Source organism: Cygnus atratus, chromosome 16 (assembly GCF_013377495.2).
Source record: "Cygnus atratus isolate AKBS03 ecotype Queensland, Australia chromosome 16, CAtr_DNAZoo_HiC_assembly, whole genome shotgun sequence".
NCBI lineage: Eukaryota > Metazoa > Chordata > Aves > Anseriformes > Anatidae > Cygnus > Cygnus atratus.
The window spans coordinates 827,880-849,858 of record NC_066377.1 but is presented as its reverse complement, the minus strand read 5'-3'; the positions used below and the strand labels follow the sequence as shown (position 1 = coordinate 849,858).

Genomic DNA, 21,979 nt, shown 5'->3' with positions numbered 1-21,979 from the left:
TGCAGCCACATTTTTCATGCTCGTGCTTTGCACGGTTGGAGGGGTGCTGTGGGGAACCTGCTGTACAGGCCTGTGGGTTGGTCCAGGCGCTTCCCACAGGTTGCTGTCCCTTTGGCTAGCTCGTTTTTACTCCTGGCCTTGAAAGTTTATTTCTATCACAGCGGGATAATAATATTCCTTCTTCTTCCTGATATACACTTTTCTGCCGTACCTAGAAGCAATAACAAGCGAGCGGAGAAGATTATACCCCACGTGGACTCCGGATGCTTTGTCTTGGGCAGGGGACGTGCAGCCTGTTTTCCTCGGCCCCAGCACGGCCCTCGCAAGTGCTCGCCTCCGTATGGGAAAGGAGAAGAACAAACAAACGAAGAACTATTGTAAAACTTGCGCCGCTTTGTCTGTCCGCGCCGCGGTGCGCGGCCAGGGGCAGAGTGCTGATGGAAAGCCGCGGGCACGGGGCGGCTCGGCCGGGCCGAGGGCTCCGCCTGCCCCGGGGGCTCCCCTGCGGAGCGGCGGGGGGTGCTCGGAGCCCCGGGGGTGCGGAGCGGGGGAGCCCCCGGGGGCGCGGGGCACTGCTGGAATGCGGGGCCCCGCGGGGCGCCGGAGGCGCGGCGGGGGTGCGGAGCCCCGGGGGTGCCGGGCTCCGGGGCACGGCGCGGCCCCGGGGGATGCGCGGCCCGGGGGCGGCGGCGGGGGCCGGGGGGTGCGGGCCCCGCGTCCCTCCCCTCCCCCGCCGGGCGGCGTGGGGCGGCGGCGGCGGCGGAGGAGGAGGGGCTGCCCAGCACGGGCAGGGTTAAAGCGCCATGTAACCGGAGCGCGGGGCTGTCGGGGGCCGGCCGGGGCGCGGGCGGCGGCGAGCGGCGGCGCGGCCCCGCTGGACGGCGCGTCCCGCCGCGGCGCAGGTGAGCCCGGGGCCGGGCACCGGGGCGGGGGCGGCGGCGGGGGCAGGCCGGGGCCACCGGGGCCACCGGGGCCACCGGGGCCGGAGCCGCGGCGCATCCTCGTGGGCGGCTTTGTTGAGCGCGGCGGCGGCGGCGGCGGGGGACAATGGGCCGGGCGGGGACGCGGCACCGGGTCCTGCGGGAGTGGCTCCGGCCGCCCGCCCCGCGCCCGGTTACCGGGGGTCGCGGCGCTGCCGCCCCGGCGGCGCGGGGCAGGGGCGGCGGGAGGGGTCAGCGGGCTCCGCCGCCACTTGTTGCCGGCGCACGGCCCCCGGGCGGGCTGGCGGGGGGCTCGGCGAGGGGCTCGCCCCGGCCCCGGTCGCTCCCTCCCCGCCTCGCCGGTGCCGCCCGGCCCTGCCGGCTCCTGCCGCAACTCGGAGAGTTCCCGGCGGAGCCCGGGCCCGTCCCGGGGCTGTCACGGAGGGGTCTCCTGCCGGGCTCTCCCCCGCAGCCCGGCGACGTCGGGACGACGGCGCCGGAGAGCCCCGGGCTGCGGCGGGAGCGCGGCAAACCCGCGGGGCCCCAGGCCCCCGACGGCGGCACGGCACGGGCTGGCTTCGGGGCGGGGGGCTCGGGGAATGCCCGGCCCGGCTCTCGGCGGGGCCCCGGGGGGAGGGCAGCGGCTCCCCGCGGGCACGGGAGCAGCCGGGAGGGCTTCCGGGAGCCCGCGGTGCCACCGGCGTGCAGGGCAGAAACACCTTTGTTTTGCTCTCCTCGGGCCAGCGATCTGTCAGGACATCATCCCTCTCCTTCTCTCTTTTCGCAGGAAGGCGGCTCCCGGCCGGCGCTGAGGCGTGAAGGCACCCCCGGGCTGGGCACCGAGGGCAGCGGGCGGCCGGAGCCGGGGGGCGCTGGGCTGCCGGGCACCGGACGAGCCGGCGGTGAGCGGTGGGGGCGAGCGGGTGAGCCCGGGGCAACGCCGCCGCCTCCTCCTCCTCCTCCTCCTCCTCCTCCTCATCTTCCTCCTCATCCTCCTCCCGCTGAGCCCAGAGCAGCTTCTCCGCCGGCGGGCCAGGGGAGGGGAGCGCATCGGGGAAGCGCAGGGGGGCGCGGGGTGGCCCCGGAGGGGGGCACAAGCCCCCGGAATGCCGGGGGCCAGCGGTGGGCACCCGGGGCGGGGGCCCGGGAGCTCTCAGTGATGCTGCATCCAGAGGAATGGGCCAGGAGGAGGAACGAGGTGTCTGGGATCGCTGCCCCAGCAGCAGCACTTGCCTTTCTGCCTCTATCCACTTAGGTTCCAAGCAAGTGATGGGGCAGCGAGGCAGGGGTGCAGGGGTCTTGGCCCTGGGCTCTGGGAGGGGCTGGAGCTTTGTGCCCTGCTGGAAGCAGCCGGCGGGGGGGAGATGGGCACAGCGAGGTGGTGTTGTCATCACTTTATTTCCTTTTGTGCAGGGGAACGATGATGCAGTAGCCGCTCCGGACGGAGGAACTCCGTTGCCCAGCGAGACCCGAGACCCACCTGCGCGACGGCGGAGCCCCTGTGGCCCCAGCCCTGCCCGCAGGCAGCACCGGCCCGGGCAGGGGGCTCGGCAGAGCCGGCGCGGCTCGGCTCGGCAGGACGAGACCGAGATGAGCATGGTAAAGAGCCTAGAGCGGCTGGAGCAGCGGCTGGCTGTGATGGTGGCTGCCCAGGAGACTTCTCAGGCCTGGTCTTCACTGGGAGAGGAGGGGCCGGTTTGTTTTTTGTTTCTTTTCTTTCAACCAAGCTTCACTGAATGCGAAGGGGCAATGTGCTGCTGGACCCCGGGGGTGGCCACAAAAGGGCTGCGGCGGTTCGGCGGGGAGCGCGGCGGGGCTGGGAGGGCAGCAAAGGAAACAGGGGGAAAATGGAGGGAAGTGCCGGAGCCCGGGCGTGCGGAGGGAGAGCCTGAGCGGGGAGAGGGGCCAGGCACAGGAAACAGGGCAGGGGAGGGGAGAGGCTGGCCTTTTAATGAGCATATCTGCCAAAATGGGCTCCCTTTCTTACTAAACTGCCAACCCAGCGACTCTTTTCTTCGCAGGATTAGAGGGAAATGTTCGGTTTTGGGGACAGTTAAAGGCCATTTGTGTGTGTGATAGCCCAGAGCCCTCATCAGGAGCCGGGGTTGGAAGGAGCTAGCCCTGGCCATTGGAGTCTTTTATTTCTTTTTGTTATTCAAACAGGGCTTGGGTGATGGCTGCCATCCCAGCCATCATGTAAAATGCTTTCCTCCAGCCTTTTGATATGCATGCCCCTGTCTGGAGGCAAAGTCCGCCTGTCTCCCCTGCAATCTCTCCACCTACTGGGGAAACGGACCTGATAAGGGCGATTCTGTTTTCTCAAGAAGGTAAAACTGAAAGCTGCCCAGGCTGGGCCAGGGGAGCTGCCCTGGTCCCTGAGGGCAGCCGGGCCGGGAGGCTGAGCCTCACCAGGATGCTTCACAGGTGAGCGCAGAGGCTCTGCACCTCCAGGCTGCGGTGAGCTTGGCCGGGCAGCGAGCGGACATCCTGCGGCCAGCAGGCTCTCTAAGCAGTTAACATTATGGCATGGTCTTTAACCAGTTTGGCAAACTTTAAAGAAACTGGTATTGCAAAACTAGGGCGGGATCTGGAGTCAGCGGGTTCATTGTCTCCGTGGGGTATCACTGCAGGGAATGTCCTGGTCACCGAGGCAGTGTCATGGGCTGCAACTAGCGCCAGCCTCTCAGGGAGCTTTAAACATCCGAGCTGGAATTCTGGATTATTTCATTCTTCAGGGGTTCTTCTACGAGCTGTATCGCCATAGCGTATGTCTGTATGCTTGTAGTGCATTAAGCAATGCAAACACTGGTGCTGTTTTTCTCCTCCCCCCATGAGAGAGAAGCATGTGAGGGGAGTGCTCTGTTTCTTATTATTTTTGTAATGCCCTGTGTGCACATGTTGGTGTGTGTCTGTGAGGGGAGGCAATGACAAAGAGCTGAGCCTTGCTCTGGAGCAGGAGGTGGTGAGGCTCGCGACGACTGCGGCTGCTGTGGGAGCTGCCCACTGGGCTGCCCTCACCAGCAGTGTGGGCAGTCTCGGGTGCGCAGCTTCATGTCTCGGTGCAGAAGCCAGCAGTAAGAGGAGAAGGGATGGGTATTTGCTGCCTAGGGGAAGATTTTTTGGAAACCAAGCATTTAACTAGCTTTGCAGTTTGGTTGTGGTATAATGTTCCCTTTCCTGCTTGCATATCAGAGGACGGTGATGGGATGTCCTTGAGCGATCCCAGACTGTGCAGCTGGAGAAGTGCACGGAGCAAGCAATGCATTCACTGCAGGCCCTGCCCGTACCTGGTGAGCTGAGATGTCTGCACTTGTGCCTGCATCTGCAGACAGGCCCATGGACTGGCAGAGTCCTCCAGCTTGCGTCCAGTCGATGTAATAGATCGTTTTCCGCTTTTATAACTGGGCAAAAGAAAAAGTCGGAGCTCCCTGTGCAGGCAGCAGAACTGAGCCAGGCACATGGGATGTGCTTGGAGTCCCGGCTGCACATCCCGCAGCGCAGCCACATGAGTTGCCTTTCCCGTGGGGTGGGATGGGAGGTGGCCACTGCGTCACCCTCCCCGTGGCTGTGCTGGCCCCTCGCAGCGATGTAGTGGCCCTGCTGCCGTGGGCTCACATGGTGGCTGTGGCCAGTGCGGGGCTGGTGGGGGCAGCACACTGCCTGCAGACCTGCAGTGCTTGGCCCTGTGCAGCCCCAGGAGAAAGGAAAAGCCATTTTGGGGTGCAAGTTGCAAACTCCTGTGCTTGGGCTCTCTCCCAGGTGGGCTCCTGAGGGAGGGCTGAAGGCGAGGTTCCCCTCAAGGTCCTGGTGTGGTTCTGTGGGTGTTTAGCAGGGCTTGGAAGGTAGGCTGGGAGGAGGCCATGCCTGCTGCTGTCCTCCCTGGACCTAAACAGCCACGCTAGCCTAGTGCTATTCCCGTCCCTCGCCTGTGCTTCCACGCCGAGAGGAGAGCAGCGTGTCCTGTCCCACCTTGCCGTATGGACTCCTGAGTGAGATGCGCTGGATTTTGTGGCAGCATCGCTGCTGCCCGTGGTCGCTGCCCCTGCTCTCTGCAGGCTGGGACTGGGAACAGCCCCTCCAGTAGCCGGCCTGGTGCCGCCGTGCCACGGCGCCTTGCTGCGTCCGGGGGCATCCGGGGCCGGGGATCACGGGGCCGGGGCCGGGAGCCTGGTCTGGGGCAGCCGGGGGCAGCCCGGCGAGTCTGGGCAGCTCCCAGGAATTGTTCACTGGGTCTGGAGCAGATGTGCTGCAGCAGCGGGATTTCTGCACACAGCTGTAGGGGCTTACTCAGCTTTAGGCTTCTGCCGGTGCCATTTTCCTCCTTCCCATCCCTTTGTTAAGGAGCCGTGTCTCGGGCGGGCGGGGGGGACGCGCAGCCGGAGTCTCGGTGTGCAGAGGTGGGTGCCGGGCGGCCACCTGCCCTCCCTCACTTTTGGATTTTACCAGGGTTTTAACGCAGCCCTCTGCATCTGAAACATCAAACCCCGACTGGTCTTTGTTTGCCAGAGGTGCTGACAGATGATCTCAAAGCAGAAATCTCAATTGTTAGTGAAGCAGTTGGAGCCGATGCCGAGAGCGGGAGCGCTGGGAAGGGGCGGTGGGGCCGGGGCCTGGGGTCTGTGTGGGGCTGGGGGGGGGGCTGCCTTCCCTTCCTCAAAGGGCCTTGGAGAAGGGTAAAGCCGACCGCTCTGTAGCTAGTCGAGCTGCGTTACGTGCTCCTGAAATGACTGTGCTGGCAAAGGGGCAAGTCGCAGCACAGACCCATAGCCCGGCAATGAGGCAGCTTCGTTAGCGCAGCCCTGGGTGCCTCTGGGAGAGTCTGGGAGCTCCCGCTTCCGAAAACAGGATCCAGGAAGGGCACCCGAGGGAAGGCAGAGGCGGCGGGGTGCAGGCGAGGCGGCCCCACCTCTCCCGGGGGAGCGCCTGGGCAGCCTTTATCTGCGCTGGGGCTGGGCCGGGCGGCCCCGGGGCAGGCAGCTGGGGGGCACGGGGCGCAGGCAGCGCTGCCCTTGGCCGTGGGTGGGGGGAGCGTGCCTGGCGAGGGGGCACGCCTGGGGAGGGGACATGCCCGAGCCGTGCCGGGCGGCCGCGGACAGGAACCCTTTGCTTCACAGCGCCGTGCGCGGCCTGCGGAGCTGTGGCAGCGAAATGGCTGCTCCGCCGGGGCAGAGGGTGCCGGGCGGCGTGGGGAGGTGGGAGAGGTTTCGGTGGTGGGAATGTTTGGAAACGCCCGCCTTGGGCTGGTTTCTGCTCTGCTCTTTTGGGGTCAGACTGCGCATAAAGATGCTCGGCCTAGAAATGCCCAGCGGGTTTGACTTTGTGGGCTCGAAAACATCATTACAGCAGCCACGGGGAGGTTATTGACCGGCCGCACTGCTGCGCAGAGCTGCATGTCCCCGTGTGAAGAGCATTGAGTGCCCGAGTGGCCGACAAAAGTGCAAATGCCTGTAAATGCAGATGTTTGCATCAGCTGGTGTGCCCACGGCCAGCTCGGCTCTGGGAGCTGCTGGGGCTCCAGTCTGATCTAAGTGGTGTGGCGGCGAGCACTGGGGCTGTGACGGGGACAGGAGGCACCGTCCCTGCGTGGGTGCTGCCTGCACGCCTGCTGCCCTCCCCACCACGCGCCCTGCACGTGTGTAAGTGGCTTTTGCTGCTTTTTCAGTATTGGGAAGGCCCATCTCCTGAGGCGGGTTCTGCGTCTCCTGCCTGGAGCCTGTTGCAGCCAGGCCCCTTTGGCCTTCAGGGGAGTTGAATGTGCGGCAGGCGCCAGGACTTTGCTCCCCCGTGTCCTGCTCTCTGCTGTACCCGCTTCTGTAACCGCTTGCCCCGCTGCTGGGTTTGCCAGGTTTGTGGGGTGGTGGGAGCACATTGAGGCTGGTGGCCGTCGGGGCAGGAACATCCCGGAGCCTGGGAGCTCCGAGCAGCCACAGTGGGCCAGCCCTGGGGAAAAGCCCCGGCGCTTCCCTAAGGATGTGAGTGGGCTGTGTCTGGGGCCTCTGATCGCTGAAGCTCGTGGATCCTCAGGGCCGTGCCTGGGAAGGTTTTGTCCAGGTGCTCATCAGCACCCAGCACTTCCAGATGCATCTCCAACCAGAGCCTTCTGCCTGCCCCCTGGGTGCTTTAGGGGAGCTGCAAAGGGAATAAGCTGTGGCTGGCTTGGATAGCGCACGCAGTCTGCTCTGCCTTTCTGGGGGGCTTTCTGGGTGGCTGAATTTCCTCTCCACTGATGCTTCCACAGGCAACCATGAAAAAGGAGAGCCACAGCCGGGATGAGGCGGACTGCAGGGCAGGGCTGATCCGCCTCAACGGGGACTGCACTGATGCTGCTAAAGACACACCTGCCCTTCTTCTGGAGGCTAATGGGAAGCCCAGTGCTCCGGGTGAGTCCTGCTGTGCCGTGCCTGGGTGAGCGGGGCTGGGGATGTCCCAGCTGCCTGCTGCCACGGAGGGGATGTGTCCTGGGTTTGGGATGCTCTGGGCATGGTCCCCAGATCCTGGCTCTTGGGCTCACAAGGCCAGGGGAAGATTTCTGCTTTTGAAGGGAATAGAAACCAAGGTTGGTGGGGCCATGCCTGGAGGATGCTTTGGCCCTTGGTCCTAGGGAAGCCCAGGCAGCACCAGCGAAGCCACTTGCTCTTTGCCAAGCTCTGCCCTGCTAGAGGGAATGGCAGAACCTGCTTCTTTCAGAAAGTGCTTTAAATGAACTGATGAAGCCCTGAATAGCGGGTGCACAGTTTCGTTATGCCTCTGAACTTCAGAAACACAAAGATCCATAAGATCCCCGTACTTGCTGTTCAAGTCCCTGGCAGATTTTAGAGCAGGTCTGGGGCTTGGGACTGCTGTGGTGGCAGCACCACCATGGCAGCTTCGAGGACACCACTTGTCTTCTGCTCTCAGCCATGGTTCTGCAAGATTTCAGTCTCTTCAGGTCATGACTGGCTGCTCTCACGGGCAGAGGCACAGGATGGCTTGTGGAGCTGAGCCTGCTCTGGCTTCTTGTGCAGACGCTGGGAGCCTGGGACTGCCGACCCTGAAGAACAAGAGGGTGAGCAAGGAACTCTCCAAGGAGGACCTGTCCTGGCCACTCGCACTCTCAGAGGCACAGGAGGTGAGTGTGTGCCGAGGCTGCTGCGAGGTCTTGCTGCCCTCGGGCAGCCACACACTGCGGGGGCAGCTGGTGCCAGCGTCACGGCCGGGGCCTTCGCCCTCCTGTCTTAACTGGGAATGTGGCCCTGCTGCTGTGGCTCTCATGTGAAGTGCCAGGGAATGGTCCGATAGCAGATGCATTTTTCATTTACAAGCATAATATTTGTTTTCATATTGAAATTATGTGATTTACATTATGTCAGCAGCAGCAGGAGGGTGTGGTATGTAATGTAGTGATGCCCGCTATGTGTTGCAGCAGTCTAATTTCTTACTGTGTGGATATTTTCCTTAAAAAGTCTGCTGTATTGGTGCACAGAAACATCTCGTGGCTCCCACTCTCAGGGTGGCCTGGTTTTAGCAGCTGGGGGGCTGGATCCCAGTTTTGCTCCCCCTCCCTTTTGTTTACTAGGTTGACAAACCTCTAGGGTCTGGAAGCATTTTTGCCTTCTGGCTTTATTGTCTTGACTTTGAAATAAAACCCCAAGGTTGGAGATCTGCCTGTGACTATGAAGCTTCCAAAAGAGAGAGCCATAAATTCAGCTGGGTGAAAATTCTGCTTTCCCACTACGCTGGGCTCAGGGGCTGCTCGCTAGCAAAGCCCACTGCAAAATCTCATTTCATTTTGAAACTGTTACGCCGGATGCCGGAAGCATGCCTGGTTTAGACTGTTTTGTAAACTGCGGCTGCTGCAAACCACAGAGGAAAAGCTGCCCTCGGAGCCTCCACAGGGCTGGGCTGCGGGACTGAGCACACCCCCATGTGAGCAGGGTGCTGTGTGAGCTCTGCCTGGCACCGCGGCTCTCCCAGCCGCTGCCTCCCACTGCTTTCTGTTGTGCTGCTGTGGCTGTAGGGGAGAGGGGGGAGAATACAGCCGAGGATGCACACGATGCCTGGAAACACGAATTGATTTAAGCGGCCGCTGGTGCGGCTACCCGTACGCAGGGTGCTGGGGATTGCCGCGAGGCAGTGAGGTGCAGGGCTGGCGCAGGGGGGCTGCTGCAGAGTACAGAGTGAAGGGCAGGGTCTTGCACCCCAGGGGCCTCCTGCAGCCGACCGCACTCCTCTTGCCTTCCCCAGGCCCTTGTCCCTGCTCCTGTCCCTGTCCCCACGTGCCACTCAAGCCCTGCAGGCGGCCATGCCACGGACCTCTTTGTTTCCGCTTGCAGATGCGGCCTCGGGGCAGCGCCGGCTGGGAGAGCAGCCTCAGGCAGAAGCCTCCTGTCCGCCTCATCTTCCAGGCAGGGCAGACCCGGCACGAGATGAAAATCAAGGAAACGAGCAGCGAGGAGAATCTCAGGGACCTGCCAACGCCGCTGCGGGTGAGGGCCCTGCAGGGCAAGGGCTTCCCAGGGCTCTGGGGATGTGCGTGGTCCTGCTGCGTGAGGCCGGGTGGCTGACTGGGCACACTGCAGCTGCCCTGTGCCTCAGTTTCCCTCTGAGGCGGTGTGTGTGTGTGCTATTGTTTGCCCTTGCTTTGTGCTGGGTGCTTTGACTGCCTGGGATGAACTGGGGAGAGAGAAGGGAAGAGAGCAAGAGTTGCCCTGCTGTCTGTGTGTCTTACAAAAGCAGTGCTCCTGTAGATGCGCCCAGTCCTGGGCCCTCTCGTCCCATCCTTTCCCAGCCGCAGCAGTGCCCCTGGTCCTTGCCCTCTGGTCCCTGGCTCCAGAGGCTGGGGGGGACGTGCCGTTTGCAGGGGCAGGCGAGTGACCTGCTCCCTCCTGCACCCTCCACGTTCCCCGCGGGTGCTCACACCTCGCTCCCCCGCGCAGAGCTCCAGGAGGCGATCGGCCATGCCCGTCCTCACCACCATCGACCTCACGGAGGACGACTCCCGGGACTCGTCGCAGAGCAGCAGCACGCTCTCGGGGAGCAGCTCCCAGGAGGGCCAGAACGGCTCTGCTGAGCTGGCGGCTGAGGAGCCGGAGAGCCGAGAGGCGGGGATAGCGCTGGAGTACCAGGTACGGGGGGCTGTGTGCTCGGCAGCCTCGCCTCTGTGTGCCTCCCCTTCCCCGTGTGCTGGGCAGTGGGAGGGCGGTGGATCCCTGTCCCCTGTGGCAGGATGGGCCCTGCCGCAGCACTGAGCTGTCTGTGCCGTGCACGGGGCTGCAGCGCTGCCAACAGCCCCCGAGCGTGGCGTGCGCTAGGCTGGGAGCCGTGCCCCGCGGAGACGGGCAGAAAGTGTTTCTGTCGGGAGATGCTGAAGGGGAACAAAGTTGCTGGAGCTGCAGAATGATTTAGTGCCTGCAGGCGTCGGGGCAGGGCCTGAGACGTGCAGGAATTGGGCAATAGCGTTTTGCTGCATAATTAGGTGCCTAATTGCAGAACAAAGCTCCAAGGAGCGTTCAGCTCCCGTGCAGAACTCCTGGTCCCAGCACTGTCGGCGTGTTCCTTGCTGGGCTGCAGCTTGGAGGCCCTTGGCATGGTCTCACCAACTTCCCCAGCTCTTCTCCTTTGGTTTTAGCTCTGCCTTGTTTTCTGTTCTGCCCTGGGGGAAGCAGAGGAGGGGGGCTGTCCTCTGCCTGGGTTGCTTCGTGGCCCCATCGAGAGGGGCTCTGCTGAGCCAAGGAGCTGCCTCGGCTGCTCAGGAGCCCAGAGAACACCAAGCCCCTGCAGCCAGGCGGGACCCGCTGCATCCCAGGCTGCATCTCCGGCAGCACGGGCCATGCACTGCAGCTCAGGAGCCCAGTTTGTCTGGACAAATGTGACTGATGGGCTCAGGGCTCAGGAGAGAATGTCTGTGCTGCTCGGGAGCTGCTGCCCCCTTGCCTTGCCCGTTCCCCTCCCTGGGACTGCAAGCCCTTTGTGGTGCAGCTGGAGGAGCTTCCTCGCTCCTGGCTTGTGTGAGCGCGGGAATGGGCTCTGTGCTGCCTGCAGAGACCCCGCGAGGGCAGGCAGGAGTGGGCACGCACGGCTGCGGGTGCCAGGCCGCTGTGCAGGACGGAGCAGGCAGCGTGTGCCGGCGTGCCAGGCTCAGCACAGGGCTGGCGGCGTGCAGGGATAAGGCATGGGTGGGTGCTTGCTCTTTTGCTTATCTGTTCTATCTTTTGCTTTCAGGACGGGAAGGAATTTGGGATTGGGGAACTCGTCTGGGGAAAGATCAAAGGTTTCTCCTGGTGGCCGGCGATTGTCGTCTCCTACAGAGCCACGTCCAAGCGCCAGGCGGTCTCAGGCATGCGATGGGTGCAGTGGTTTGGAGACGGGAAGTTCTCCGAGGTAAGCCTGCTGCTTCTGCTGGCTGGGGACAGGCCGAGGTCTCCTCCTCCTGCAGTCTGTTTCCCTTTCTGGGGCTGCTTTTGTGCCCAGTGGTGTGCATGTGTCCACCTGCAGCCTCCCCAGGGCAGGGACCCACCGCGTTTTGCCTGGGGCGCAGGCTCTGGTGTGCTCTCGTGGCTCTGGTGCCAGTAACCAGCGACTGACCACCCACCGTGGGCTGGCAGCAGGACCCAGCAGCTGGGCAGGGTGACATCCCATCCCCTTCCAGACCCCCACCTGGCCCCCTTGCGGGCTCTGTCCTGGCTTGTCCCAGGCGTCCCCGGTCGCTCTCTGCCCTGGTGTGCGATGCCCTCCCGCAGCCCTCCTTGCTGTGGCACTCGGCTGCGCTGACAGAGGTGCGGTGCCAGCAGAGGGTGCAAACAGCCCGTCCTAGCTGCATGTGCAATGCCTCTGCCCCCCTCCCCTCTGCAGCTTGGCTTGCTTTTGGTGCAAAGCCGGCGCTGGCTTCCCCGCGACAGCAGTGCTCGCTGCAGGGCGCGAGGGCACCGTGCTATGGGGGACAGGAACGAGCTGTGTCCGTGCCCAACGCTGAGCTTTTGTCGCTCTGTCCTAGGTTTCTGCAGACAAGCTGGTGGGGCTGATGGCCTTTAGGCAGCATTTCAATTCTGCCACGTTTAATAAGCTGGTTTCCTATCGCCGAGCCATATTCCATGCCCTGGAGGTAACTGCGGAGCAGAGCTGGGTCTGCGGCTGGGGAGGGCACAAAGCAAAGCGCTGGGCTCTGCGGGGAGCGCAGGGGCTGGGGGAGCAGCGAGCTGGGCTTGGCCAGGGCTGGGGCCTGGGGTGGCTGCCTCGGGGGCTCGGTGCTGAGGAAACGACTGAAGTGCTGGCTGAGGGCAGGAAGAGGAGCCTCCGCTGGAAAGCTGGGCACCGGCTGCGAGCAGCGAGCCCTGGTGCATGCAGGCGCTGTGGGAAGGGGGCTGGGGCTGGGGCTTCGCTGCGCTGCCATGGCACGTGGCTTGGCTTTGCCTTTGGGGTGGCTCTGGATGATGCATGTGAGTCACCTTGAGAGCTCTCAGCAAAAGGAGCCCACACCACGATCCACAATTAATCATTCCCCGCCCCCCCCATCTGTGCTGGGGTTACGTGGACAGAAGTGTGCAGGAAAACCTGCCTCTTTCTGCTGGGAGGTTTCCAGACATGGGGGCCGAAATCTGCCCTGGCTTCCCCAGGGAATCGGGAGCAATTGCCAGGCAGTGTCACGCCAGGCAGTGTCACGCCAGGCAGTGTCACACCAGGCACACTTGTCCTGGGCTGGTGACTGGGATGTGCCTGGCACCCCGGGATCCTTCCCTAGGACGGGCTGGCACTGAGTGCCCCGTGGGCCTGATCCCCATCCAGGGGATGAGCCATGCTCCTGGCTGCAGCTCCGCAAGCCTGCGGGCACTTCTTGTGCCTTCTCTTCGCTTCCTTTCGCTGGGGGCCAGCGTGGCCACGGCACACCCAGCGCAGGAATCCGGCAGCTGCTGCTGTGCCGGGGCCAGCCCAGCCCGGTGCACAGGGAGCGGAGGGGACCGGTCACCCCGGACCCCGGTCACTGTGGCCCCCGCCACCCGTCCTGTCTCGGCAGGTTGCCCGGAGCCGGTCAGGGAAGACGTTTGCAGCCACCCCCGGGGAGTCCCTGGAGGAGCAGCTGAAGCCCATGATCGACTGGGCACTCACCGGCTTCAAGCCCCTGGGCCTCAAGGGGCTGCGGCCGCCCAAAACCTCAGGTGCGCAGGGGCAGGAGCTGGGCACGCTGTGGGGGCCTGGGGGAGCTGGCCTGGCTGGGGTGGCCCTGGGGCAGCTTTGCCAGAAAACCCTGTAAAGCACCCTCAGGAACCTTGCTGCTGGAAATCAGATGTGATACATGGCTCCCTGGGGACGGTGGGCTCTGGGAAGAGCAGTGGGAACCCAGCCCTCCCGTGGGGATGGGAGGAAGCTTGCCAGCTCTGAGGAAATACTGGGCAGGGTCCCACTTGGGTCTTCCCTTGGTGGTCTTCCCCCAGTCTGGAGCCTTTTTAGCACAGGGCACAAGCTGGGATGGGAAAGGGAAAGGAGCAGGGACGGGAATTCAGCACCCATCTTCTGCGCCGTGATGGAGGAGGATGCAGGTGGGGCAGGGATGCCTTCCCCTGAAGTGCAGGGTGGTGCCATCCCTCCATGTACCCCCCGGGGGCCGTGCTGTGGGGCTCTGTGGGGTGGGACCTGGCTGTGGGGCTGGGCAGGAGGCGTCCCTGAGGCATCCCCACCGAGCCGCCCGTCCCTTGTCCCTTGTCCCTTGCAGAGAACGGGGCCCTGCGGAACGGCACGGAGGAGGTGCTGTGCCTCGAGCAGTGCCCCCCTACCAAGAGGCTGAAGGCCACCCTCTGCAACAACAACAAGGAGCAGCGAGTGGAAGAGGACCAGACCCGAGGTACCAGGGCGCGGCGTGGGCTGGCAGGAGCATGGGTTGTGCGGGGTTCCCCGAGGGAAAAGCTGCTGTGGTCTCGCTTCGCTCGCGTGCACCCTGCAGGGCACCGGCAGACCAAACAGTGAGCTGGGCTCCCTTAACTGCTCACCTTGGAGACCACCTCTGTTTTGTGGCATTGCAAATGGGGTTGGTTTAGCAATCGGGACATAGCCCTCCATCTGCCACTCGCAGGTATGCCCTGGGTACACCCAAAATTTCTAACATGCCCATAGCCTGCCTTCTCTGTGCAGTTTTAAAGCACTAAGTCAGTTCTAAGTAGAGCACAATTGCAGTTTGTTACATTAAGGAATGCTAAATCTACTTCTGTATATTTTATTTTATAAAGAGCAAATGGTTTCCGAAGTTACGAACAACAGCGGGAGTCTCGAAGGTAATCGCTTGCCTGTCCTGTCTTGGTAAGGGGCCTGGGGATGATGTGGGTGCTTGAGGGCAGCACGAGACAAAACCCGTCAGTCCCTCCTGAAATGCACCGTACAGAAATGGGGGTGGTGCTGCAGATCCATGGGCCTCTGCTTGTTTTCGTGGGCAAGCTGCTCCGATCCTCCCTGGGGCAGCCACAGCTGGGCCAGGACCTGCCCACAGGAGGGCAAAAGGCTGCGGGCGTTTCCAGCCCTGCTCCGGAGGCGCAGATCCTGCGCTGAGCCCGATCACCCTGGGTGGGTGCGTCTGGTTGTGTCCTGGGCACCTGGTGGTGAGGAGCACCCCGAGCCCCGGGTGAGCGGAGCTCTCTGCCTCTCAGACAGCTGCTTGTCCTGCGGGAGGAGGAACCCGGCCACCTTCCACCCGCTGTTCGAGGGAGGCCTGTGCCAGACGTGCAGGGTGAGAGCCGCCGTGCCGGGGCTGAGCGGGAGGCTGCGGTGGGGGCGCGGGGCTCCAGCTGCATCGTCGGGATGGGGCGGGGTAGGGAATCCATTCTGGACCCCGTACCCACCACGGGGTTGTCCCTCTGCATGCTCTCCTCTCTGCTTCCCACGTGCTTTGGGTGCTGCCCGTGAAGCACCGAGGGTGGGCATCTCCGAGCTCTCGGCATGCACCGGGGACGGGGCGAAGCCGCGTTCCCTGTTCTTGCACTGAGCACGGATCCTGATCCTCGCCCGTCCCTCCTCCTGGCTCTCCTTTGCCAGGATAGATTCCTGGAGCTCTTCTACATGTACGATGAAGACGGCTACCAGTCCTACTGCACCGTCTGCTGCGAGGGCAAGGAGCTGCTGCTCTGCAGCAACGCCAGCTGCTGCAGGTGGGACCCCCGCGCCCCCAGGGGCTCCTGCAGTGCTCGGCACGGGGCTGGGGGGAAGCGGGGCTGTGCTTGGGTCGGTGCCACCAGCACCTCCTAGTGCAGCCTGTCTGTCCCTCAGAGCCAGGCTGCACCTGAATAGATCCCGGTGAGGATGGCAGGAGCTCTGCCCAAGCCTGGCTCACCAGCTTTTGTCAGCAGCCCTAAATGCCAGGGTACCATCGCAAAGAGCATCCTGCAACATGGGCATAGGGCTGTGGTGCATGGCAGGGGAGGCTGCAGGGGAGGCTGGGGTGACCCCACCGGGTTTCTGGCAGTGACAGGCACGAGGTGGTGTGCTTTGGGCAGGTGCTTCTGCGTAGAGTGTCTGGAGGTCCTGGTGGGGCGAGGGACGTCAGCCAAGGCAAAAGAGCAGGAGCCCTGGAACTGCTACATGTGCCAGCCCCAGCGGAGCTACGGGGTGCTGCAGCGCCGGCAGGACTGGAACACCCGCCTGCAGGACTTCTTCACCAGCGACAAGGGACAGGAATACGTAAGGGCTGCTGCAGTGAGCCTGGCACGCTGGGTTTGGGGGAGAGGGCTGACAAGGGCACGGGGACAGCTCAAAATCCCCCAGCCCTGGTCCCACTCATCCGTTGCTGTCTTCCATCACAGGACGCACCCAAAATCTATCCAGCAGTGCCCCCAGCCAAGAGGAGACCCATCAGAGTGCTCTCCTTGTTTGATGGCATAGCGACAGGTGAGGCACGGGAAGAGCGCTGTTCAAGAGGGCTCGCAGCCCTGGGTGTTTCGTAGCCTTGAGCCTGTCTTGGAAAGCTTGGTGGGGAGAAAGGGACGAGGGACAGGCGGGTCCCCATCAGAAGGGGTGAGGGCAGCAGCTCCCTTCCTGCTGGATGGGGCTGGAAGCAGGGAGGAGGGGAAGGAAGGGGTGGGAATTTTGTTCGGCTGCCCTGGCACACTGAGAAGCAAGAGCTGTGGGAGTGTTGGGGACCCGGCCGCAAGACAAGGAGCGCCCAAGGGCACTGTTTTGGCTCCAGCTGGGTCAGCACTGCCGTTCTGCTTTCTGGGAGCAAACCTAAATGGCAGAACACAGCAAAAAGGGGGCTGCTCACCCAGAAGTCATCTGGGACAGCACCCGCCCGTGTCTCTGTGCTCCCGGGGGAGGCTGGGGGGCTGACGATAGCGGAGCCGCCTTTTCCGTGTCTCGGGGCAGGGTACCTGGTGCTGAAGGACCTGGGCATCCAGGTGGAGAAGTACATCGCCTCCGAGATCTGCGAGGACCCCATCGCGGTGGGCACCGTGCGGCACGAGGGCAACATCACCTACGTGCACGACGTCCGGAACATCACCAAGAGAAACGTGAGCGCTGGGGGCACGGTGGGGGGTGGTGCCGCGGCCACACGGGGAGGGTCACCCGCCTGGTGCCTCCTAACCGGGTCTGTCCGCCCGCTCAGATCGAGGAGTGGGGTCCGTTTGACCTGGTGATCGGCGGGAGCCCCTGTAACGACCTGTCCCTCGTCAGCCCGTCCAGGAAGGCGCTGTACGGTAAGGCCGCTCCGCCCCTGAGGGCTGGGTACCCCCAGGACGCTCAGGTCCAGGGCCGCACGTCTCTGACCACTCTGTGGTGGCGGTGGCCCCGCTCTGAGCCGCAGAGCACGGGGGCCACCTGCCAAACGCTGTCTCCACCCAGGCCCGCCGGCCCCCACGCCCCCGCCACAGCCTCCCCTGCGGGGCCGCGGCCGGTCTCCACCCAGCACTCCCGCTTCCCCCCGTGCAGAAGGGACCGGGAGGCTCTTCTTCGAGTTCTACCACCTGCTCAACTACGCCCGGCCCAAGGCGGGCGAGGAGCGCCCCTTCTTCTGGATGTTTGAGAACGTGGTGGCCATGAGAGTCAACGACAAGAGGGACATCTCTCGCTTCCTGGAGGTAAGGGAGCGCCGCGGCTTCGGGAAGGGCGCAGGAGCCGGGCGCGTGCCGGGTTGCGCTGAGCGGGCCAGGCTGTGCCATTTGGCTGCGGTTTGGCACGGCCCCGATGCTGTCGCCTGACGCAGGGATCAGTGGAGGAGCGTGGTGCTGTGCAGAAGGACCCCGCATGCAGGGCAGGGCCATGCTGCACCTTCACCGTGCCGCATCCCTGCGGCTCGAGGCACCCGGGACACCCGCACACACCCGTGGGAGCAGAAGACGTGCACTGACCCCCCCTAATTTGTTCTCCCTTCTCTTGGGCTGCAGTGTAACCCAGTTATGATCGACGCTATCAAGATATCTGCTACCCACAGAGCTCGCTATTTCTGGGGCAACCTCCCGGGGATGAACAGGTAATTTTCGCCGTGGTTTGGTTTGGTTTTGTGGTGCTTGCCTTCCCTTCCCCTGTGCCCCGGAGCACAGGCGGTGCGATTTCCCTGCGGGGAGCAGGGGGTGGTGATGTGCTCACTAACGAGCGATGATGAGAATCAGGGAGAAGTGCAGCAGCGTCCCTGTCCCCAGGGCTGCAGCCTCTGGAGGGAAGCGTGCTGGGTGTGTGCAGGGTGCTCGGGATTCCCTGGCCTGGAGATGCAGGCGTGCACCCGCCTCTGTGAAAGGTGGGGGCTGCTGCGGGGGTCCTGCACGGGCGACCTGTGTGGGTCAGCGCGAGCGTGGGTTTGCCAGGGGAGAGCCCAGAAATGGGGGTGCTCGGCTGAGCCTGGCTGCGCTGCTCCAGGCCCTGTGCACGCCTCGGAGCAGCCCCGAGCTCACCTCAAAATGCAGTGGAATGGCTGGGGGTAAACCAGTTGCTGGCAGCCCTGTGCACCGCACGTTCCTAGCAGCAAAAGGTGGAGTTTTGGCACTCTGAGGCCTCAGCCAGTAAACACGGACTCATGCTAAGTATTTTTCCATGTTTATATTTAAATTGCCAATATTTGTTGGAATTAAAGCTAATGAAAGCTGAGCCAGAGGCATGTAGGGATTTGAAAGTTAAATAGCAGCTACCGAGCCGTGGTCACATCGCGCCGCTGGAGGTGGCACCTGGGCTTGGTCCGATCGCAGCTGGTAGAGACATGGCTCTGGCCCGGAGCTGTCTCCGTGGAGTGGCCGGGGCAGGGCCCGCGGGTGCCTCAGCATGGGCAGGGGCTCAGGGCTCCTCCCAAAGCATTGCAGGCACTGGGGATACTGGGTGGGCACTGGGGGTACTGGGCTGGCACTGCACAACCTGTGCAAGGTGCCCTGTGACGAAGGCTGCAGCTGCCTGGGGAGCCCAGCTTTAGGACGGTGGGCAGGGAACAGGCACCAGCCAGGATTGCTCTCTGGTCTTGACCTTGCAAGTGCTTTTTCCAGGCTCCCACGCTGCCTCCTCCCTTCCCTGCCGTGGCCATGGGCCGATGGGGCAGCTGGTGCTGGGGTTAAACCTCCCTGGTCTGCTGGGACCTGAAGAGCCACAGCTGCTCCCCGTGCATTTGGAGAGCAGCAGGCGTGTGGGGCGAGGTGTGCACATGGCAAAAGCTGTGCTGGGGAGCAGTATTTTTATTATTTACATGCACACGCATGTATGCAAAACCTTCTCCTGCAAGTTCAGCCACTTCCTTAGCAGCTGATGAGGAGGAGGCTGTGGGAGCCATCGCTGGTCTCTGTTGTGTGCATCATGGGGCAGACCCGTGCTGCGCCTCTGCTCCTGAACCCCAGCATGATCTCCCTGTCCCAGTGGTGCCGCAGGAGATCGTGCTCAGGATTCTTCAAGCTGCTGCAGTGGAGCAGGGAGAGGCTCGCAGCTCCCAGCCCTGGGCAGGCTGCGGCCAGGCAGAGCTGTGCGTCCCTGCCTCAGGTCACCCATGGGGAGCAGAGGGACCCACGGGCTCCCGACGTCGCCGTTGGGTGGCTCGGGATGGGCGATGCCCTGGGTAAAAGCTCTTGCTCTGTGCCTGGGAGGAGCCGCTCTGATCTGGCTGGAGCGGGCAGCAGGGTGCGAGCTTTGGCAAGTGACCTCCAACAACTCGGCGCCACGCGGGGGTGATTTATTGGCCTTGGGCAAGGCAGAGCTGCATGAGGACCTGCCACAGAGCTGGGAGGGAGCAGGAGCGGTCTATTGTCTTCAGCCTTTTGGTGTCTGTTTCTCGCTGGCTAGTATTCAAGGCTAGTGCTGATTCTCGGCTGAGATGTTATTGGTGGCTCTTCAGTTTTGCTTCTCTTTTTATTTTTGTAATCCAGTTCTAAAAGAGCCAGCATCCCAGGGTCTTAATCCCTGCCAGCATCTCCCTCTAACTGAGCGGCCTGAGCTCTGCTGGAGGCGTGCTGGGGGAACCGGCCGCTGCGGGGCTGCTGGCTGTTGCACGGGACGCGGCCGTGCTGCGCTCACGGGGCCGCAGTGCTTCTGCCTCCCCTGCAGCCGCCCTGAGCAGCGATGCTCTGGCATCGGACGCCTTCTGCAGCCTCCGAGGGCAGCGACCTGCCGAGGTCTCTTGTATTTCAGTAGGGAAGCTGGGGAGGCTCTACAGGAGGCCTCCGGTGAGGTGAATTCATTGCTGTGCTTCGGGAGAGCGCAGGACACTTGTGTTCCATCTGTTGAGGCTCTGTGGGGAAGTGTCCCGAGCGGGTGAGCTGTGACCGGTGCTCAGGGACGGTCGGTCAGGCTCCCCGGCTCAGGAGGTGCAGGCTCTCTGCCCCTGCCGGCTCTGCCAGGGGCACCTCTGGGGGTGCTTTGGGGCTCCTGCGGGAGCACGAGGCGTGGGGACCGGCTGCCCTGGGCAGGGGAAGGGAGGCGAGAGGAGGCTGGCAGGGACCAGCTGCTAAGCATCACCCCATGCCTCTGCTCCGCAGGATCTTTGGCTTCCCCCTCCACTACACCGACGTTTCCAACATCAGCCGCGGGGCTCGCCAGAAGCTGCTCGGGAGGTCCTGGAGCATCCCCGTCATCCAGCACCTCTTCACCCCGCTCAAGGATTACTTTGCCTGCGAATAGCAAGCGGAGCGTCCCTCGTCTCTCGGGTAACGACGCAGCTCAGCTGCCTGGGGGGAGAGGGCAGGATGCGACCGCCAGTCTCTCCCGCGGGCCCCTGCGGCTTCCCCGTCCCTGTCCCTCCGCTGCGGGAAGGGCGCACGGCCCTGCAGCAGGGCTGGGGGAACTTCAACCAAAGAACCTGGCGGGGTAACCCTTCCTTAACGGACCGATGACAGCGATACGTAGGAAATGACGGACAAAAGAGCTTTAATTACCCAGCCCAGGAAGCTGCGTGCATCACTGACGAGGCGAGAAGTCTCCTCCAGAGCATTAAATATTCCATTTTACCCCAGAGCTGAAGAGGAGAAAGTGGTGGAGGCAGCTGCTGGCGTGCTGCAGACAAACGCGGACTATAGAGGCTGATTGCTTTTCCTAAACAAACAAAACCTCTCTTGAAATGACTGCCAAAAAATCCCCAAACTGCAGCAGCAGGTGTAAGGGACCCTGGTCAGGTTACGTACACTGAACATGCAGGATACACAAACCAAATCTTATTTTTTTTTTTTAAAAAAAAGACTTTTTTTGATAAACTTTAATTTTGTTTAACGTCTATTGCTGCTTTAAGGCATTACATAAGAATGTGGAGACTCCTAGACCTGAATGTAGCTGAAACTGAACTGTGAGCTGATAGAATTACTTTTCTAGTTAGAAAATATTTCTACAGGGAGATACTGTTTTCTATGTTTGGCTGTAGTTTACGAATATTCACTACGTCCTTCTCAAAGCATTTACATTTTTTTTCCTCGCATTTCAAAATCCTGCTGAGTGGATTGAAAGGTTAAAGAGTAAGCAGAGCAGGGAGGATCTGGGCTCTAGCGTCCACAAAGGAAAATGTTCTCTGAGCATTCGTTTCCCAAATGAACACGCTGCAGGGGCAGGAAGGGCAGAGCACAGCGGCCAACGCCATCCACACCGCAGCCCCTCCGAGCATCACCCGGCAGCGCTGCCGGGACCCCCGGGGCTGAGCATCAGCGGGCGGCCACCGAGGGGCTTCGCGGCAGCGCCGCCGCCCTAACCGGGACCCCGTGTCCCTGCGCCGGGGGCGCTCGCCCTGCAGCCCCCCTGCTGGTCAGGGCGAGCCGCAGCCGGTGCAGTGCTGGGTGCTCAGTGCCGCACGCACCTGGGGTCTGCGGCACCCGTGGGACCGAGGGCTCCCCCTGCTCCTTCTACCTCTCTGGCCAGTGGCTCGCGGGTGTCCCCCCTGTGCCCGGGCTGTGCCGTGGCCGCTGCCTGCTCCGGTCCCCCGCCGAGGCTGCCTGCGGGGCTCTGCAGCAGGGGAAGCCCAGCTGAAAGCCAAGCTGAAGGCCGAGGCGTTTTTCCTGATGCTGCCTGGGGGTCACTCCTGAGTCCCCCCCCCCTCCACGTGGTGCTCCCCAGTGACTGCGCTGCAGCAGCGCACCCCAACCTGCCGCTGTGCACACCCCGCAGGGACGAGGCCCCCCCCGGCACCCGTCCCACATCGGGGGGGGCTCTGCTGGTGCTGGGGGGGGCTCGGGCGGCCCCGCCTGCCTGTCCTGCTGCCGTTCAATCCCGGGAGCTTTGTTTTCCAAAGCAGGTGAACGTGTAACCTCCGCTCAGCCGCACCCGTCATCTCGTGTGCCGCATCTCACAGCCCTTCCTCTCCCTTCGAAAGAAAAAGAGAAAAAAATCGAAAAGGACTTGGGGAAAGCGAACCAAGACGAGGGGAGCGAGCGGGCCCGGCGGGAGGCTGCCTGGGAGCTGCAGCTGCCAGGTCCTGGTCCGTGAGGCTCCTGCGTGTTTGTAACGCTGTTGTAAGGAGAGGTGGATCTCAGAAAAGCCTTTTTAAGACTCGGTAAAGGTTCCTCACTCTCCCCGGTGCTATTTTTTTTTAGAGTTAAGGATTTTTGATGTCAAAAGTGTTGCGGGTTTTTATACAATCTTTGAAAATAAGAGAAAAAAAAAAATGTTTTGGTCAACGCGTTTCGTGTGTGTTTTTTTTTTTTTTTCTTTCCTTTTTTCTT

The 21,979-nt window shown here is 62.8% G+C and overlaps 1 protein-coding gene across 5 annotated transcripts; it reads left to right on the top strand.

The window, feature by feature from the left end:
• Nucleotides 1-2,510: 2,510 nt before the first annotated feature.
• DNMT3B (DNA methyltransferase 3 beta) lies at nt 2,511-21,932 on the top strand. Of its 5 annotated transcripts, none has more exons than XM_050713977.1 (19): nt 2,511-2,615; nt 7,159-7,300; nt 7,925-8,028; nt 9,305-9,385; nt 9,836-10,024; nt 11,121-11,279; nt 11,893-12,000; nt 12,910-13,051; nt 13,606-13,734; nt 14,117-14,161; nt 14,531-14,610; nt 14,916-15,028; nt 15,374-15,557; nt 15,680-15,764; nt 16,239-16,384; nt 16,480-16,570; nt 16,716-16,951; nt 17,258-17,343; nt 19,817-19,958. In XM_050713977.1, the coding sequence occupies exons 1-19, from the start codon at nt 2,511-2,513 to the stop codon at nt 19,956-19,958; spliced, it is 2,367 nt and encodes a 788-aa protein (XP_050569934.1). The 5 variants fall into 5 exon arrangements, with proteins under 5 accessions (XP_050569934.1, XP_050569933.1, XP_050569935.1 ...); XM_050713976.1 differs by having other exon boundaries at nt 9,233-9,385; XM_050713978.1 differs by lacking the exons at nt 2,511-2,615; nt 7,159-7,300; nt 7,925-8,028 and having other exon boundaries at nt 8,814-9,385; nt 15,374-15,572; nt 19,817-21,932.
• Nucleotides 21,933-21,979: the final 47 nt, after the last annotated feature.